The 20,948-nt window shown below is 39.2% G+C and overlaps 1 protein-coding gene across 1 annotated transcript in view; it reads right to left on the bottom strand.

Annotated features, from left to right (window-relative positions):
- The window catches only part of NPSR1 (neuropeptide S receptor 1), a gene marked incomplete at both ends in the record, with an annotated part of 55,999 nt that overhangs the window by 30,536 nt on the left and 4,515 nt on the right, over positions 1 to 20,948 (bottom strand). Inside the window, one exon of the mRNA XM_082289200.1 lies at positions 12,581 to 12,713. Coding sequence (XP_082145326.1) covers positions 12,581 to 12,713 — 133 coding nt within the window. The remainder of the gene's footprint in view (positions 1 to 12,580; positions 12,714 to 20,948) is intronic.

Raw genomic sequence — 20,948 nt, 5'->3', positions numbered from 1 at the left:
TTCTACAACCAGGTCCCAGTAAGCTGAGGTGCTACATGCCCACAGTACTCAAAAACTTTTGGTTTAACAAGCATTTGGTAGACGTGTAAGTGCCTTTGAGAAATACCTGAGGTGCTCTATTTGGAACACACCTAGCTGGTTTATTTACTGCATAGAAGGCAAACTGGGAATTTGGGAGGCACTTGATGAATACCACATTGTGGTATCCCATTGAACTTGGCAAGCTGTAAGTACCAGCATACCCATGCAGCGAGACTTAGAGGCAGTCTTCACTTAGAGCCAGGTTGCAAAGGCACAGGATACATTACTGATTTGTTTGTCTAAGAGCTTCACTGCTTGCAAGAGAAGATTTTACAGCATATTATGAGAGGACACTTCAGAGAAACTAGGTTGATGTGCAACTGATGTGGTTGTCACTTATTAATATTAGATTAGACACCTTGGCAAAGCAAAGATTTCAGGTGGGTCGTTTTATCACGGTGCTGTCTTTTGTGCATTAAAATTTTATTAGAGTTCCTGTCTTAGAGCAGTGAGATTTGCCACTAATAACTCTGTGACACAAAGAAATTTATCTGATATTTGAGTATCACAACACTGTAAAACCTCATCAGAGCAGACCAGAAGAGATTGGAAATGCATGGATTCCATGAGTGGATTGGTGCTGTAGTAGAGTCATCATGGGTCTCATGGACCCAGTACAGTGAGGATTACTTCAAATGGAGTGTGCCATCTAACAAGCTCAGTATTTAAAATATGTCAAGCTTGCTGTGTGCCTGCATGTGCTTCTGACAGGGATGAACAGGAATCCAAATTTAAATTGATTCTCTGAATGAAACATTGAAGAAGTGTTCATGGTATCCTCCTTTTAGAAAGATGGACAAAACACTGAAAGACCCTTACTTTACCAGGGTTATGTACAAAGCTGTCCTCAGGAGTGGTGACTCTGGATTCCATGCTAAGGATGAGGGGAAAAGCCACTCTGTTTTTCAGCCCTTTTACTGGGAAGGCTACTGACTTCCATGAGCAAACAGCTGTGACCTTGCAGTTCTTGAGAAAAGGATTTAAATAACAGAGAATGTCCCCTTGGTTTCTAAAAGCATGTTTCATTAAAACAGAGAAGACTGAGCAGCAAATGACATTTCTTGTATTTCAGCTGACCTATCAGATATCACTGGAGAGACAGTTTCCTAATGAGCACTGAAATTACCATATTTAATATAATCTAAAATTTTTCTCTGGATTTACTAGTAATATAGCAGTAACTCCAGCACTCCCATAACACATTAGAAAACCAGTGATTGATTATACAGTCCCTATCTCTGTAGCATGGGAAAGCCATTTTCTAAGAGGCCTCTCCATCCTTTTCATATGTGGCATCAGCTCCTGGTTTTCTCCCTGCCTATGGGAGCTGGAAACAAAAATATATAGAAATCAGTTCTTCCATTGAAGACTAGAAAATATGCATCAAAAAACCAATACAATCTCAAAATGTATACAGGGTTTGTTTTTTTTTTTTTTATGAGATAAATAAATGTCTCTCTTTTGTCATGCATCTTCAAGTTCCCACAATTTCAAAGTAAACTGTTTCTTCATGCAGAAAACCCCTTATTCCCCTCTTCTAGTGTGCAGGCTTCTGGCATATTTGAATAACATTTTGTCTATTGTTCTCTTTTGCTAGTTTACAATGAAAGTAAAAATGTCTTGAAAGAAAAAATTCCTTTTTGTTTGTTATCAGTAACCTCTAAGAAGCTGGCATAGTCGATCACTTCTGCTTTTCAGTGCTGTTATCCCTATTCCTTAAGAAGTAGCAGAAAAGTCTGACTTGTAAATGAAATGTTTGGAGATTTTTCCAGATGTAATTTCCATCCTATTTTGACTGATCATGTTCTTGTTTAGTAGGTCTTCACTCTTCCTTTCTTGCTACTGCCTGCTAACATAATAGGAGTGGAGAAATATGTGACTTACCTTCAAGCTTCTTTTGGATTTTTGGGGGTTGTGTGTGTGTGTGTATTTCATGCATGCAGAAACAGAATCAGATCCACATTGTAATTCAGTAATTTCAGATGCTTCTTTCCACCAACACAGTGGGCACAGCACTTATACCTACTTAAAAATCTTGAAGTTCTTTTCTAACCTAATCAGCTCTATGATCCTAAAGATTCTCCTTTAAGGCTAATCATGCAGCTGTAGTGCTAATGCACAGGTTTGGAGTAATATTTGTCACTTAAACTACACTTTTATTCCAGATCCCATTTAGATCTCTGCAACTACCTGAAAGGATATTGTAGAAACTTGGGGGGCAGTCTATTCTCCCAAGTATCAAGCAATAGAATGAGAGAAAATGGCCTCAGGTTGTGCCAGGGGAAGTTTAGTTTGGATATTAGGAAATATTTCTTCACAGAAAAGGTGGTCAAGCATTGGAACACACTGTCCAGGGAAGGGGTTAATCACCATACCTAGAAGGATTTAAAAGACACGTAGATGTGATATGCAGGGACATGATTTAATGATGGAGCTGGCAGCATTAGGCTGGACTTGATGACCTTTTCCAATCTAAATGATTCTGTGATTCTATGAACAAATTGTCTTTTGGGCAGTGCCTGTAAAATCTTGGACAAATTCCAGATGGCAATTAAGAAACAAATCTGAGCACAAAAGAAATAATCCTGCACTTTCCATCAGGTAACATTGCTATGCCTTGCTATGCTTAAAAATAAACAAATTGAAAGGTTCTGAGAAACACCTTCTCTGTAAAACTTTGGGGATGGGATTTGAGTCAGAGCCTTCTGAGGTCTGATTGAAATGGAGGAAGATTAGGTTCTTAGTTGTCAAAAAAAAATAGTAATCCTGACGTATTTGGTGATGTACGAACACTGGAGGGATTTATATAGTCAACTTTAGAGAACTAAATTAGGAATTGAATCCTTCTGTACAAGTCAGTGAAACTTAAGCCCAAGTATAGAGCTGCTTGGAGTGTTTTGCTCTATTGGCTATAAATTGAGCATAGGGAGGGTGACTTTGTATCTTACATACCTACAACAAGGCGCCTAAAATAGATGTCATGAATAATACCTAAAATGCATATCAGTGTGCAAGAACGCAGACATGAAATTTAATCCAATTACCTCTATAATTGGACAGTTATGTCCCATTTTTCTTCCCAGGACTGATGTCAAGATGTGCACTTTCTTTAGACTTCTGTACACATGGCGAGAAGCTAACAGGGCATTTGTCCTCCACCTTCCCTGCTATTACACACAATTGCAGAATATTCTAAGTTGGAAGGGACCCTCAAGGATCGTCGAGTCCAAGTCTTAAGTGAATGGTTCTCCATTCAAAGTGACTGTGGAGATCAAACCCACAACCTTGGCATTATTAGCACCAAACTCTCACCAACTGAGCTAATCTCAGTATTAATGATGCTGTATAAAGCAAATGGTGTAATGTTCCAAGTAACAGTAACTTCCTCAGGTGAAGAAGGTCACAGATTAAAATTGCTTTGGCTCAAAGACCTGCAAATGTAAATTGCCACCTAAGTACTCAACCACTCAGCTGTAAGAGAGCAAAGGTGTCTGAAGATACTTGCCTAATCTGCATTTCACTTGGCTGACTAGAAAAGTTACCAGCATTAGAATTTTTTTGTTCTCTTTGCTGTTTCTTCCAAATACCACATGGGTGCTCTAGCATATGAGCCCAGACCATACTGCATTTTTGTCTTACAGCCCTCAAAGTGCTGTAGTTGCCCATAGAAATCTTGATAATCTCCATACAGCCCTACTGGTATCAGCAGAGCTGTGATGGTGCAGTAATTTAGCTGCACAGTGCAAGTCTCAGCACAGGGTTAGAGAAATTATATTGCAGGTGAAAGGAGGAGTAAAAAGATACTGGCAAAAAAACAGCTGAAAGGAAATGCTTTCATTTTAATCACACAGATGTCTAGTCAGGAAAAACATTTGTATGCAAAGATCTGAAGGAATGACAGCTCCTTTTAAAAGAATAGAAGTAGTAAATGTGGACCTCCTATGTGGAAATCTGTGGGTGGGTAAGTGGAATCAAGTTCAGGCTGTGTGTGTCTATTGAAATGAGAAAACGATGCCTTTGATAAAGACAGGGCATATAAGGTCTGTTCATCACTTTTAATGCTTTCAGAAATTACTTATTAGCCAGGAAAACCAAACAGAACAGCGGATTCCATCTTAGTTTAAAATTGCATGATCTGGGGTGAATTTGGGGAGATAGGATTGTCACTAAGATGTCACTTTAATACTTCTTATTTCCTTTCCGAGGATGTCCAGGGGCCCAAACCTGAGGGATGGCATTCAAAAACACTCCTGGATGACTTAGGAACAGAAGTCTGGTGCCTGCTTGTGATTTTAAACATACATATACACTGCAAAGGAATAATCATTGCACACTATTGCATATTTATAGGCATGTTGTAGTTAGTTTTTCCTCTGCTTTGGAAGCAAGAGGATTTATGAACTAAAACCTATTAAGTCCCTAAAGGCTATATAAGGAAATACTCAAATTCTCTGGACAAGAATCAACACATCTAGTGAAAATACTTTGTAACTCCACAAAATACAAACTAAAAAAAAGATATATCTGGCTTCAGAGTGTTAGAGTGATTGAGATGCAGATAAAATGAGGGCATATCATCTTTGTTACTAAATTCTCAGGGTCCCAGGTGGTCCACTGGAATGTGGAAAAAACCACATGACCATATCCTACACTGAAAATGGTACTGAAACTACTGACAAGCAGAGAGAGTGTGTCTGCTGTTTTGCAGTTGCAGAGTGAGATATAGCTTATATCCTTAAGCACACTGAAAATCCCACTCTGAGTCTCTGTGTATGATGAACACACAAACTGGCCCCTTCCAGAACAATTTAGTAGAGCATTTAGGTACTGTACTTTGAGGAAAGAAGAGACCTTTTTCGTGAATTCTCCTTCCCTGTATGAACCTCAGCTCTATACTTGGGCTTATGCTGCAGAGTGGTTTTGCTACCTGAAAGGGATCTGAAGACCACTGTTCACAGAAAACAGACTGAAAAACACTGTTTTAAGGATGTCTACCTAATGGGTTGTGATTGTATTAATTACAAATCATGAATCATGGACATCTTGTTCCTGCATTTGTAAGATTAAACTAGGCTATATAAATAAAAACCACTGCAGGGGTTTTAAGGGAGTGATCATTCTTGCTTCCAGTAGAAAATTTGGAGAGCTCATTACCTTTGTATTGCCACTAATGTGAGGGACATTGCATTCTATCCTTTTAGTTACTGCACATCGGCTGACTCTTTTTTTTTTTTTTTTGTGCTAATGCTGCTGTTTCCTACTGCAGTGAGCTACAATGGATAGAGTCTTAGCAAACACAAATACTGTGTCCAGTTCTGGACTTTCCAGTGAGCTCTTGAGAAAGTATTCAAGTATCTAAAACTACACGAGCATTAAGAAAAATACAGCATAACAAGTTTCCTTTCGTGGGCTGGTTAAAAACACTTAGTATTTGGTTTGGAATTGGATTCTAAAGCAGAAGCTGTTGTCAGCAAACCTGCAGCTCATTTCTGCATTTTCCAAATGTCCCATATCTACAATAGCTCCCAGCCAGCTTTTTGGGGTACCTCATTCTGGCCTAAAACTCTCTGGTTACTGCAGCAAGATTTGCTCCATTGCCATTTCTTTGTTTTAACTCATGTACTTCCTTGACTCCAATCCTTTTGGGCACATACAAGAAAGGCAAAGGCCATCCAACTGCCTTAGACCCTACGATTACTGCCAAGTCTCCAAGGCTACCTTTTTTCTTATAGTCCCAGTCTTGTGGTATCATAACTTTACCTTCTCAAGGAGGTAAATTTTGCACCAAAAAAAATTTCTTTTTCTTTAGACCTCACAGGAAGTAGTGTAACTTCATGGATGTTTGTGCACTAGTCCCAGATTCAACGTTCCTACACCATTAGACTGGACTGGAACAAAGTATTTTCAGGACACCACGTTTTCTATGTCAGACCTCTTGCTTCATGATTTCACCTCTAAAACATGAAATGTACTCTGTTTTCCTTTGGCTGTCTGACCAAACACTGTGAAATAGAGATCCTGATACCCCTAAAGAGAACATGTCTCCTTCACACAAATCTTCTTTCTGTCTCTCAGTTTTGATGATGAAGTTCACTTCTGGTTTCCTTTCCTAACTTCTGAGGATATTCCACTTTTTACCCCGTCTACTTCAGGACTGGTTTGGGAGAAAATACATTTTAAGAGCGATGCATGTATTGGATATTTTCTTTGGGAAAAGAGAAAATATGTTTTGACTAACTGTTTATGCAGAGAGAAATGAATACATACAGACATGCAGAAATACTCATGGCTTTTTACATAGGAAATCTTAGAGTATAGTAGAAGATGATTCATAATATCAAGCTGGAATTGTACAGCACCAGTGTCCAAGTTGCATATTACAAACTAGGGAACTATGACTCATCTTCAAATCTGAGTAAAAGTTCAAAGGAGAATTTGAGTTTCTCCAAGATATTATTAAATTGCCAGGAATGGCAATGGACAGCAAATCTTTTTTGCCTCGTGCTGTCACAGGGTATTGCAGGCTGTGACCACGTTTATCTTTTCCTGTATTATGTCTCAGTTTGTGGGGGCACACTAATACATACCTAATTTAAAGTAAGTCCCGTGTTGCTTTCCTCTTACTGAATTAGTCTTCTTGGCAGAATGAGGATGGAAAATTGATTGCTTCTTTTCCAGGCAAATAATGCAGCCATGCAACAAATTTTCTTATTCACATATTTTCATGGGATGCATTGAATAAGGAATACAAATATTGCTCTGTTTACTCCCAGAGACCATTTATGCTCTTGGTAAATTGAATCACATTTATTCTGTGAATGCAAAATGGAACTTGCACTAAATGCTATGGTTTCCATAGCATACAGAGGAAGGGTGGATATAACCTATTTCTTTCTCTATTTTTCAAGCTGTTTGTACACTGGGGTGATTTGCAGAGTTCATAGACTTCCAGCTAGGTGTGTGGGAACCAAGCTGCTTGCAAAAGTGGGGAATTTGGATGCCATTGGGTACTATGTAAAATGTCAGTGTCTGTGCCTGAGGGAATATTAACAAATTACACTCTTTCTTCCCAGTCTTGACAAACCCTTGTCAGCAGTGACGGGAGCATGCAGTGCAGAACACAGATAATCCATTAGCAGAGACAGTTTCCTTACATTAATTACACTTTCAAGAGGTTTTAGGACATAATGAATATAAGAAATGCACAGGTCCTTCTTTAAATTTTACCTGTGAATTCTGCAGTACAATTGTAACTTCCTCCAAGTCTTCTTTTCTGCAGGTAGGATGATGAAACCTCTCACCTTTCCTCAGCCTTCATATTTTTCCCACAAATTAGCAGACAATTAGTGTGGAAAGAGGAAGAAGACATTTCTGGGAATTCGTTCACTTTTCTGCATTAGGTTTCTGTGTCTTAGGTGGACAATCATGTAAATCATATTGTCAGGTTCCAGCCAAGACCCAGCTGGCAAGATAGGCAAGTTTTCCAGTCTAACTGGGAACTCTGTAGACTTTTTGGCTGCCAACAGTCTACCTCCATTAAGGTGACTTGCTGATTTAGCTGCTAATTGGCTCTGTGCAATTAACTTCCAATGCTCATAATCACTGTGATGTCTAAGGTACTTTTAAAACTGATAAATTTCTATGTATGATTTCTCTGAAGTTCAGAAATATTCCAAGTACCATTTTCCAGATGAAAAGCTGGAACAGAGACCATTATCTGTTAATAATGTTCTACATGTTAATTTGGGTAATGGTGTTATTATATTAAGCTTTTCTACAGATCATGGAGTAACAAGTCATTTTCATTCTGTCAAGTCACATAGAACAATGAAGAAAATTTTTGAAGGAGAGGCACAGTCCATTAAAGTAGTCAGTGCCCTACAGGTTTTGGGGCAGGGGAAAAAAAAGAAGAAGAAAAAGAAGGACAAAATCTGTTAATGTCTAACTCCTGTAGCTGCACAGTTAGATGCACTCATTTAGTGCATTTAACCAGAAAATTAGTTGGTAGTCTCTCCCTTCAGTAATCCAAAGTTATTCTAGAAGTCAGTGATTGAGCCCAGTTGGTTTTAGTGTCACAGTCATGCTCTCTCCAGGTAGAAGCAACACAGAAACAAACACTTTCCTTTAGCAGGGTCCATTTCCACCCATGTGCTTGCATTGCCCTCTTGTAGCAGGTTCTCAGTGTACTGGCTTTTTACCAAACACTGAACAAAATGAGTGCAGCTGATAAGAATCAAGGCCTTCAGCTTTCTGGGTGCAACTGAAGAAGGTGGCAATGATACAAATATCTTTATATCACTTTTTAAATTACCTCCTTTTCTTTTTATTGTCTTTCTCAAGTTATCCCTTAGGATTTGGTATTTATACCATAATATGGACTGTAGCTACATATGTTTACAGAACATCTTTTGTTTTCCTGTTTATATGTAAGCTACCATAGAAGTTAGGTGATGCTCCTTCTATTTTCTTGCTTCATTACAGCCACAGCAATACCTACAAGAGCAAGTATTTCCAAACAAGACTGTCAGACTATAGCTTCAAATTTGGCATGGAGTAAAGTGCCTCCGTGTATTTCTACCCCTAAAAATGAACAAAATGTAACACTGTTCCTAAATTACTGATCTCTGCTAAATGGTGGAAGAAAAAGAGAAACACACTGAGCTAAAGGTCATGACATTTCAAGTTCCAACTTTCCAGATGTTAATGTTGGAGAAAAAGATCTAAATAAACTACCTACTTCTGGTCAATAAAAGGAACATAAATACGTTCCTCTGTCAGTAGTAGTTAAAGTTGAATGGAAAATAATGAGAAGCAAAACTCTTTCAGGAGATTTTTTTAATATCTTGCTTGATTGGTTTTGGAATTGGTCAAATAATAAGTGTTCTACTGAGTTAACTCTTTGGCACATAAATTACATTCCTTATCCACTACTACTCAAATAATTGAGTTTGATATATCCTCATGTCCACTGCTTTTACATTTTGAGAGTAAACTTAAGAAGGCCTTCATTTGGTAGAGCTGAGTAAACTGACCTATACAGATATAAATGCGTGGAAAAACAATCTTTTCTGAAAACAATATTTCCCTTCAATATTTCCAGCTTAATACGGTGCCTGTGAACTCATCCTACTCTTTGATCTTGAAGCACTTGGTGATTTCAGTTGGAGGCAAACATCTTAAAGACACTAAGACTCTGAAGGTATGTGAAGTGGCATCAGGTAGGGGAAGATGTGAGAGGTTTCCTGCCAGGAGAGATAGCTATGCCATGAGCATAACTTGTGCTAAACTCAGAAGAAATCTGTTTGGGGAAAAGTGTTTAGAGCTACCCTCCTCACAGGGTACTCTTCAGAGCTTGCTCTTTCTGAGAAACTAAATTACCTTTGAGATAGAAATCTGTAGGAAACCTAGCTTTAGTTTTAGTCTGCACAGACGAACTTGTTTCTAAGAAAAACATTTTTACAGAAGAGGAGTATGCCCAAAGGCAAACTGAAAACTGAACACAAGGCAAATATGGCAATATTCCTCTTCATTAAATTAGCTGATGCTGAGTGATTAGTACTATTGTTCAGCTCAGCTGTTAACTCTTAGCTGATTTCCTAGTGCTTAATTCCCAGATAATTTCAAAGAGATTTATGCATGAACTGAGAGTTAGACATAGACTTAAATGCAGTACTGAAACAAGCATTGTATAAGTGTATATTGTGAATATTGTGAATCCAGGCTTCAGCAACATCCTTAAGCATTCTGAAGTTGAAGGGATTACTCACATTCCTACGGATTCCTGCAACCTTGAGCACCACGTTGAATTATGATGTAGTAAGGGATCAGTAAGTGTCTTCTCTAGATTTGCCGAGTGGATTGTACCACTGAATTCTGTCAGTGTTGAAAGAAGCCTCAATCAGCTAGTTACTTCTCATCTGCATCTGGCTTGGCAACCAGTCAAGAAGAACAACAGTGCTAATTTCCTATTCATGTATTATCCACAATTTTGCTTTGAACACTTTGTTTATTCTAACAGGCAGGCTGTATTTTAATTTCATTTTGTTACAACATTAGTGGGAAAATGTGAGAATTGAGTGCACTACTCAACTATTGAGTCACAGATCAATAGACAAAAAGTTTTTAAATGGCTTTGAAATGCCTGCATTGATAAAGCTATATCCATTATTCTTCTTTCTGCTACTGGGGCTGAAATAATAAATATTTTAAGAACCTCAAAATAGATGGAAGTAGTAATATTGACTAAGCAGAAACTGTTTTGCCAGGAGATTAGGCTTTAGTTGGTAGGATTTAAATATGCTTGGCATGTCAAAGCAATGTGACAAGTCAGTGTTTTCATAATGTTCTGCGTCTACCTCATAACTTGTTGTGAAAGGATGATGGCTGTTGCCAGCTTGCTTTGTTCTTAATAATATTTCTAAAGATAAGAAGATGAAATGACTCCATTTCAGGAATTAAGTCATTTCCTTGTGCCAAAATACTGACAGGCAGTCTTGGTGCAGGAAGATAAATTAGAGTTCTGACTCCTGCATCGCAAAAAAGAAATCGACATGGCTTGAAAGGAACCTTGCTGTTTAAGCTGGAGTTACTTCTTTTAACCTTGCAGATGTGAATGTCAAGTGAGCTTTCTATGTGAATTTTTATAATAAATGGAACAGACTGTTGAACTCAGGCAATTTTAAAAGTCAGGGATAATTTTAGGGAAGGGGAAGTCAGAAAAATCAGCAAGTGGAGCACATGGACCTCAGTCAAATTATAACGTCAGCTGTATTGCACTATTTGCTGCCCACATCTAATGGTATATTTGCCTTGTGTTTGCCACTGCCACTGATTATCTCAGCTCCCTCAAAAACTGCACTTGCAACACCTTCCTCTCCCTTCATGCAGGCAGTATTTAAACCCCTAGTGAATAGTTCTCCATGCACCTCCATTCTAATACAAAAAGTCCTCTTTCCTACAGGTTCAAAATGGCAAAATTCCCACTAAGACCCTTTTCCAGCACCGCAACAGCAGTAGCCTCCCCAGTACACCTGTCAGTAAGCAGAAAATGGATGGTGTCCATCTGGGGCTTCCTCTGCTCCTCTGCTCTTTGCCTGTACTTCTGCTTGGTTGCCTGAGTACATTCCATTCATCTGGGATTGGGAACTCTTTGAGCAGAGACTGTTTATTTTCAAACTCCTGTGAACACTGTAATGTTTGATCTGTGATTGATGCTTCCAAGCTGGGGGTGAGGCTGTATTGACCTGCCTTACCTGATGGTCAATACCACTGGCACATGAAGGAAGTGTCATAAAGGTCACAACTGAGATAAGAAGTAAAGCCATTTACTACAGATGACTCAGGCAAATAGAAAAACCTTCTGTCAGAAGAGGAGTCACTGCAAACCTTTACCTCCTCACCTTGCAAGAATTCTCATATCACCAGTAGTTACAGGCCTGCCTCTTTGCATCAATTTTTACAGCCTGGTCTATCTGCTTCAGCTGAGAGTAGTTCTTAAAACTGGACATGCTCCTGAGCAGATGTGGTTGAGACCATGAGCAGGAGTTCATTTATTTGCAAAAATGCATGTTGAAAATTTGGCAGTGGAGTAATTTGTTTTTCCAGTTTAAACACAGGTACAACAGACACCAACGGAGGATGCAGTATTGGTGGGAAATCATACATTAAACGTCTCTTTAGTGAAAAATGCTGTAATTCTTACCATAGCTTAGGAAAAAAAAAAAAAATAGAAGGAATATATATATCCTATATACACAAACAGTGTCTTGTAAGCAGTGTTTTGTGTATACACAGATGTCTTGTAAGCAGGGATTAGTAGCAGGACACTGTTATAGAAACAGCACATATTTTCCCTTGGGAAACTTAAACCCTCACAAATGTAGTCCATTCAAGACCACAGAGAAACAATGTGCTGCTTATGCTCATTTTCTTTTCCTCTTGCTGAGGTTGACATTTTACAAACCAGGCTTCTGTACATTTTACATTCTGTTTAAAAACTACAAAGTCCTTGGATCAGCATCCTTTCTTCCATAAAAAAAAATACCTAAATGCATTTCTCTCCCCCTTTATATTGTTATATTTCCCTTACTTTGTTAAACCTGACAACATGAAGTTATTTTCACTCTCCACTGCAGGAGCATAATTGATGGAGTAGTTTTAGTAGAAAAACACAAGAGATTAATCTTAAACTAGTTTAATTTAAGCAGTTCTATGACAACAGCTGGAGACAGGTTCTGGGAAATGCGGATGCAAACTCAGACTGGAAGATAAGATTTAGTGGCATCAATGAGTTGCAGCTGCTGCATACTACTACATCTAGCAACATCTTTTTAGATCAAAGTCAGACTGAGCCCTAAGATAAACAGCCATCCATTTGCTTTATGACAAGCTGCAACTGGTGACAACTGAATTCTTCACCACTCAACTCACATTTTCTTATTGGTCATTTTAATAGTGATTCCTGTGTAGGTCAGGTGCCCCTTCCCCTCCCATACACTACCTGTGATTGCCAGCTGAGTAACAAAGTAGGTCATTCGAGATTTCCGCTTCCTCCTCCAGGTAGAGAAGAGCACAGTGGCGTTTCCAGCAATTGTGACAATAAAGAGAATCCAAAGAGTCACCAGCTGCTCTGTCTGCATTAGAGAGAAGGGAAAAAGCATATAGATGGGTGGGTGGGTACTGACTTGGGTTAAGACAGTCACTTATCCTCAGACAAATGAGATGAGAATGGAAAATAGGAGTGAAATTTGAATTTTGCCAATTGATATCTACTACTTAGTCTAAAAGACATTCTTGTTTTTTCAGAAAATACTTAACATGCATCACTGGTAGTGATGTTCATCCCGGTTTGGTTTGCAGTGGCTGTATACTACTCCTCTCTTCACAAAACCACTAGCAGTGTCTGTATTCCACAGTTAGTGCTAAAATGAGAGTCAGCTCTCAGCTTTCTTGTGCTGCTCCAGCAAGCTGTGAAATAACCAGCTGCCTCACTTCATAAGGAATGTTGATAGATGGGCTCCTTTGGAGAAATGGGGGAAATAAATACTTCTCTCTTTCCCAACTTCAGTGAGTCCGGGTCGTTCACGAGCCTTGTGAAATTCAGACATCCCCTCCATGATCTAGATGTGCACCAAGACGGAAAAGGAAGCATGACCCACTAAGGAAAAGTGTAACTGTGTAGCGACTGAAACGTGATGACAAAACGTCCCCTAGTGGTGTGTATACAAAGAAAGCAAAGTAAGAAAGCTATTCGTGCTCTCAAAGCATCAGGATGCTCTGGCTGCAAGATCAACAGGGTGTGTGTCCACGTTTGCTTGTTTGGTGAGTGCACACCCAATCTTTACATCCTCGCAACTGGGGTGAGTTTTATGTTACGTCAGTGCAGTCATTTGGGATCTTCCAGTTCCAGACAGCAAACCCATAACATGGGATTTAGAGAAAAATGGAGGGGGCAGGCGAGGGATGCAGGTGAGGAGGGGTGCCAGGTGCTGGCCCTACAGATGTGACCCCAAGGACCTGTCCTGGGCAGGTTGGGGGAAGGATGCTGTAAGTGAGACCCCACTTACCTGACTGGGTTAGTAGAAGCAGCCTTCTGGTAGAGCAGAAGAGGATACCCATTAAAAGCATTTGGAAGCCACTGTGGGTGAGCAGAAAACAGAGTTCCTTCTGCTCGCAAATAAAATAGCTCACTGTGAGCGTGGGGAGGGAAGGTGGAATGAAAGTAAGGGAGCAGGGACACGGAGCTTTCTGCTTTGTAACTAGCCTCAGTGCCTCCTCACCTCTTAGCCCCCTCCTGGCCAGGAGTCATGGTCCCTCCTCGTCCCTCCCATCGTCCCCCTGGGCAGCCGCTCCTGGGAACCAGCATCTGCTTTCCTCCAGGTAGGGAGCCACACTACCTTGTGGATTATGTCGTCATGCAGGGCAAGCAAGACCTGATGAGGAGCAATTTGAGGTTGTACTCTGTGCCTGAGCCCAGTGATCATTTTAAGCAAACAATGAAGGCTGTGTTGAAAGGATTTCACTTTTCACAGCATGATGATTTTCACCAGCATAATCTACCATTCATGTCATCTCACCTAACTTCAAAGTTCCAAAGAGACAGAACTATTCTAAATTGTCATAGTATTGTCTAGGTAATAGCAGTGTCTCAGAGATGAGTCACCACTCACCTCACCTACTTTGGGATGGGCTGTCTCCACTGATTATAGAGTGACCTAGATGAGACAACTTGTGTGAGCTAGATACTTTTAGATTAAAAAATAAAATCCACCTTTTTGGGGTATCTGCAAATCTCTTGAATTTCTTGGAAACAAATTTCCTTCAAAATGTGTGACAGAGATAGGCGAAGCTATTTTTATGGGGGTGCTGTTCTTAGTACAGGAATTGGAAGGAAATATCTTTTTGGAAGACAATAAAATCATAAAAGGTAAGATTTCACATAATTTTTTTCCTTGAAATCAGTGATTTCTCCTCAGGGTTTGTTTTGTTTTTTCCATTTCAGAAAACCTGAAGAAAACAAGGGACTAGACTTGTTCCCATTTTCTTTGGTGTAAAATCAGAAGAGCATTTTCTTGAAAGGAATTCAATATTCATGTGTTATACTGATATGGATAGGAACAGAACAAGGATCTGACATTCAAACCTTCTTATGATTCCCACAAAAGAAATAGCTATAGAGTAACAGAGATCTTGTTAGAAAGATGTTTCCCCACCACGGGAGCACAGCACAAATGTTTAAATCCCTTCTACCAATTTAAAAGCAATGCTTTTTAAGCAATTTTAGACTCCAGAAATTAAACCAGACTGCAAAGATAACTTAAAAGATGCAAACGCTGAAAATAGAGGTAAGTCTGAAAGGCTGTAGACAAAGAAATAAAGCCAAAATTTCTATTAATCTATTTGTGGGAGCTGCCATTCAGACAAAAGGGAAAAATATCTCATTCCTGGGGATTAAGGAGCCATAAAAATAGACAACTTAAATCACTGCAGCCTCTCTCAGTCTATGTTAACTTGCAAAATGAAAAATTCCATGGTTATTAATGGGATGCCCACTGTGATAAAGGCCTTTGCAGAGGCTAGGATTAGAATTCAAAATTATCTTCATGAATTGGAAACACGTACTGGGAAAAAAGCAAGATACTGTCCAACAAAGTAGAAGTGCACGACTACAGTGTAGTGAGTGTAATCACACTTGGTTGGACCAGCCTTCAAAATGTCAACCCTCACACACAGCGCACATGCAAAGTGCCCCAGAACATCATGACATCACCCTACCATGACAGCAACAGCCACCACCACTTTGGCATCAACACCACGCTCATGTGCCTCTGCTCTAATCCTTCCACTGGGCCATTCCCACTCCTGGGCACAGTGCTTCAAGAGGGACACACAGCAATGAGTTGACATAAAGGATATAGTCAGGCAAAATGACTGAATGAATCAAGTTGCTAAATCCAGGAAAAGCCATCTGCAGGAAAAGATGAACATAGCCTTGAGGACACAAAAAGACTGATGTAGAAAAGGAAAGGACTAATCTTTTCTTTAGATCCACTGCAGACCGGACAAAAATCAAAACTACAGCACAGAATTCAGGATGAAAATTTAAGAAGAAAAAAAAAGACTTAGAAAGATATCATAGAGAGATTGATTGAGCCAGTAAAACTTCCATCTGTGAAGGTCTTAAAAATAGTTATTAGATTAGAGAGATAGCTGATGTATCCTTGAATTTCACTTCAGCTGAATTTTCTCTAGTTTTATTTATCATATTCAGGTTGCTTAGACATAGAAGTGTTTAATTTCATGTCTTGTTCATTCATCAAACAAAAGTAATTTCTTAGTAACAGTCCTGGACAAGGTAATCTACAGACAACATTTTTCAATAGCATGTTGTGCAACCATCAGAAGCATTCTGATAGAAAGCAAGATAATAATATCTCCCAAACCTCTGTGGACAAGGGTTTCTTTTGCAATGGGCATTGATAACTACACTACACGAGAATACCATGAGAGACTAGTGTCATACAGCAGTTATTTCAGGTTAGAGATGTTGTTGACATTATTAAGGTCACCAACAGATGAAAGTCAAGAGGATTTCCTTGACTTGACCAGAGCCATTGCACATGCTGCTGTCCCACAAGGCTGCTGTGTTTGGAGCATGGAGGTGCTTGACATCCAGAGTGCATATTTGTGCTTTGCTAAGTTGCTCTATGATTAAAACCAGGTTAAGTCAATGAAGAAAATGCCTCTTCATGGGTGAAAGGTAAGCCTGATAACTTGTCTGAAGTGTGTGCATTTTCCTTTGGCTATAAAAGAGGCTTGTCATTTTGTTTCTCTGATAAAATTTCTGAATCCAGAGGCTGGGGTAAGTCTAGCAAGAGGTGTACTCTGCTTTTTATTTGAGGCAAAGATCACCCTTGCAAACCCCTTTAATCAAGACCATAGTTAAATCATTTTGGAGATGTTGGGTGGCATTTTGGTACCACAATGCCATCCCTCCTTCCAGTTCTTCGCAATCGACTTCCTTGCTTTGTAATCTCTCAGGATTTGTATCCCTTCTGGTGGGGAGCACCAGCTGTGACTGGAACGGTGATATACCTGATAGCCCATTCCAGTGGAGGTGCTGCTCCTTATGTCTTGAGGTGCAAAAGTCTTTGATATTAGAGAAGTTGCCTAATAGAAGAAGAGGTTCAACTATCAATGGACAAAACTTATTTGTACTTGAACAGGGACCCAATCCTAAAACAGTTTAGCTCTAGCTGCTGAGGCTGCTTGGGAAACAACCTGGAAAAAGTAGGTTTCCAGGTAAGAAATGAACAAATAGAAAAAGAGAGGGAGAAATACTCCATGCATGGAATGGCTGACTGGCCTCTTAATATGAGGACAGCACGTCTGTGGTAAATTCATGGCCCTGCTGACCTGGTGTCTTCCTGCACAATGTTATTGGTCTCGGGTGAAGAAGAGGCATTGATCCCTCATATCACAAGCCAGTAGCAGCTTAAGTCTCTGAACAGGTTTTTCTTGATGGCTGATAAACTCTGGGAATATACAAATGATCTTGCCTTTGGTATGTTTTAAAAATTATGGGGTTAGCATAGCAGCAATTGAGATTGTAAGAGAGCTACAATCATGGAGCAAGCCAAAAATTTTGTAAGAGTGTTCTTAACACACAAGAAGAATATATAAGTCCCTTTGTTAAACTGGGTAACTATCATACTCATGGTCAGGTTCACCACCAGTAGATTGCATTTCACTTTCTTGAAGAAGGGAAAAACAAATAGAAAAATCTTTTCTCGCTCTCTAAAATAATCACATTAATTGCAGACCATGTAGAAAAATGGAGTAGTCTAGATTAGCTTTTTTTTTTTTGATGCTGCTGTAGAAGATCTGGAGTTTTGAACATTGACAACTGAAAATGTTCAGGACAGATTTGCTATTTTAACATCCCCCATTTAGGATGGGAACTTAAAACCCTTAGAAAAAAAAAACCTCAAACAACAACCAAAAAAAAACCCAAACCAACCAAACAAACAAACAAAAAAAACACCAACAAAAATCCAACACCACGAACAAAAACCCAAAATCCACCCAAACCAGGAAGATTAATTTTCCAGAGGCAGACAGGTGCTATGCAGTTTGACTGATTTCCATCAGGGATTTTTAATCAGCTTATCTCTAAGGCAAATTGCACTTTGGAGTGCAACACTGAAAGGAATCATAGAAATACACTCATTAACCCAATTACGGAGTTTTAAAGGCACTGGCTAAACCTCTGATTTAATTCATAGAATTTTTAAATAAATGAACAAAAAATAATGAAACACCTCTTTTCCATACTGCCAGATTCCTCCACAGCAGAAACCCTAGAGGAGCTGTCTGGGGCCTAAGAGCTACCTACAATTATCTAGCAGGAGGGTGCAGAGAAGATGGAGCCAGAATCTTCTCAGATGTGCACTAAGAAAGGGCAAGAGTCCACAAACAAAGGTTTCAACATGGGACAACTTGATAAGACATTAGGAAAAAAGTGTTCTTCATGAGGGTGGTCAAGCACTGGGATGGAAACTCAGAGAGGCTGTGGGATTTCCATCCCCGGAGATATTTGAATAGACACTGCCCTGAGAAATCTGGCGCAGTTTGAATTTGCTTTCAAGTGGTTGGTTCAGGTGACCTCGAGAAGTTCTTCTCTACTTGAACTATTATGCACACACACAAGTATGCATAAGACCTATTTTTTTAAGGAATATTCTTAAAACTGAAAGGTACGCACACACACATAATCAGATTAATAGTTTGCACACATTGCATATTATTTATTTTATCACAGAAGCATGAACAGCTCAGATCTTTCTGGGAATCTTTACGTAAATTAAAATTTACTCTGCAAGTAAAGAGTATGGGTGTAAAGGCTACTGGCATAGAAATGGCACAAACATACAAGTCTTAGGGAAAAGGACTTTAAAAGCATAAGATGGCATTTTTCTTTAAGAAGGCATTTTTCTTACACTTATTTGGAGTCCTGAGATGAAGAATTTCTGTCAAGTGTGACCAGCTTAAATTGTGGGCTTTCAGAAATGAAGTGTGATGCCGCTGAAAGGGTCATGACTATGGTTATGCTTACCACCTACAAAATAGAGGTTCTTTAATACACAAAAAGAGAACAAACTTGACTAAACTGCCAAGGAAACATCCATATTTCTTCTTGTGTTGAAACTTTCTATGGAAGTTGGGTTGTGAAAAAACCCCACAACCTAACAGCAATCTGCTTGAAGAAAAGCTGCAGGTGCATTGCATATACTTTAGTTGTAGACAGTAATTCTGACTTTCAAGAAGGAAAAAAACTAAGGGGCACCAAATATCTTACAAGAACAGGCACAACAAACAGAATACTTGGGCTAGAATCAAGCTTCACACAGCAAATGCTAATCACCTGAATGTGAAGATTCAGATGAGTAATTCAAGTCATCTCTTAATGCTCAAGGGAAGAAAAGCTGAAAAAAAAGGCTGAAATATTCTTGATTCATTTCCTGGTAGGCCTTGTCTCAATAGGAAAGAAACATGCTCAAAACACTGTGAAGGTCACTGAAATCTTCTGCCTTAGCTGTCACAAGCAGGGGGAACCTGTACTGTCCACCCCTGTAATACAAATATGTTTCAAAAGAAGGTTCTCCATCCAGCAAGGCAAAACTGAGAAGATGTTTCTACACAGAGTTCACACAAGATGTTCCTGAAAATTTTGGGAAGATAATTTGATTGACACCTAAAAACCCAGGGAAAACTCATGTGAAGGTAAGAAAGGTAAAAAAGAAAGTTCAAAGCTAAGTTTTGTATTTTGTCTTTGAAAGTGCTTCCATTATGATTGAATTTGAGAAAAACACCTTTGGGCAGGCAACAAGACCTCTAGGAGTTCTTTTTTTTTTTTTTTTTTTTAATTAGCATGGCCTGGGATGGAGCCTGATTCAAAGTGCATAAACACTAGTTCAGCCCCAGGTTTGACTCTGGGACTGCTGCTTTCTCATTTAAACACTACTGGTTGTGCTTGATAGCCCTCCTATCCCCTGTGCAGAGGCTGCCTCACTGAGCTGCTTTCTAATTGACTACCTGGGTTATGCTCCCAGCACAAGGTTATGGGACATTCTGGCAATGCTGGGATGCATTGCCACAAGAAACCTTCACAACATATCAAAGGTGCTGGCAACAGTCACTTCCCAAGGAGTCCTTATCGTTGGAAAAAACACAGAGCTGGAAGGAACACGAGTTGATTTTTTCTGTTCTGTCGAACTTGAGAGGCAGTTTTTCATGAGTTTGTGTCGATTTGGTATTCCACTCATAGTGTGGAATGTTCATGCATTATGTAGAGGAAAGATCTATAACATTTTCTTCCTTGTAGACTTATGGAAACAGACAAGCTGAGAAAGTCTATTCACTAAATCAGGACACTTTCTCATGGAAAGGGTTAATTTTGTTATTAAGATTACTTTCTCATCTTTTTGAAATCTAGCAAAGCTGTATATATATATTATTATTATCATTATTATTTTGTGAATGTCTGCTTTTTAAAAAAACCTATTTCTTAGCTCTGACATCACCACTATGGATGAGCAGGGTTCCTTCAGTGCACACAATCTAATGCATGCTAATTGCAGTGATCTTTCCAACCTCAACAGCTGAACAAGCCCCCACCCTGCCCCAAAATTCTCCATAGGTGTGACGGTGACAGTCAGTAACAAATGTGACTAATTCAATTCTATTACCAAATAGTTCTTATTTGCCATTCTGCTGTGATTTGGTACAAGACAGATAATAAATGCGGGCAGTACTCTTCAGTTACTGCAGGATGTTTTACTCTAGGAAACTTTCACAGAATTAGACAGAAATTCCTGATTTAAATGTCATCAGGAAACATAAATTTTTAATGGTGTATCTATCTGTTTATTTCGTAGAGTATTTTCAAAGTCTAAAGATATTAGGTCACTCAAAGGTCCATCCATAATTGTACGATTTTGACAGCTCTATTTAAAACTGTAAAGTGCTGTTTTTCTTAATCACTTAAAATGATTTTAAGTATGCCTAATCTATAAAATTAAAATATCTCAAAAAATGTAAAAAAATTATACTTTCTAGGCATATTTATATAGGAGAGGCAGACAGGTGCAAACCTTGTGCCTGTGTGGAGCACAGGGACAGTAGTAAGAGGGTTGCTAGTGTAGAACAGCCCAAATCTGTTGGCTCAGAGCTGCTCCCAGTTGGGCTGTCATACTGCCAGATCACTTCTGTGTTGCATTTAAGCTGCTGGATGAGGCCAGCCTGGCCAACAGCACTGCAGTAGCAGTTTCCCCAGGAGATCATTCTCAGCACAGCATCTCAGGAATAGC

This window comes from Coloeus monedula (genome assembly GCF_965178545.1).
Source record: "Coloeus monedula genome assembly, chromosome: 1".
Lineage (NCBI taxonomy): Eukaryota > Metazoa > Chordata > Aves > Passeriformes > Corvidae > Coloeus > Coloeus monedula.
The sequence above is the reverse complement of the archived record's forward strand: the minus strand, read 5'-3'. Positions and strand labels throughout refer to the sequence as shown.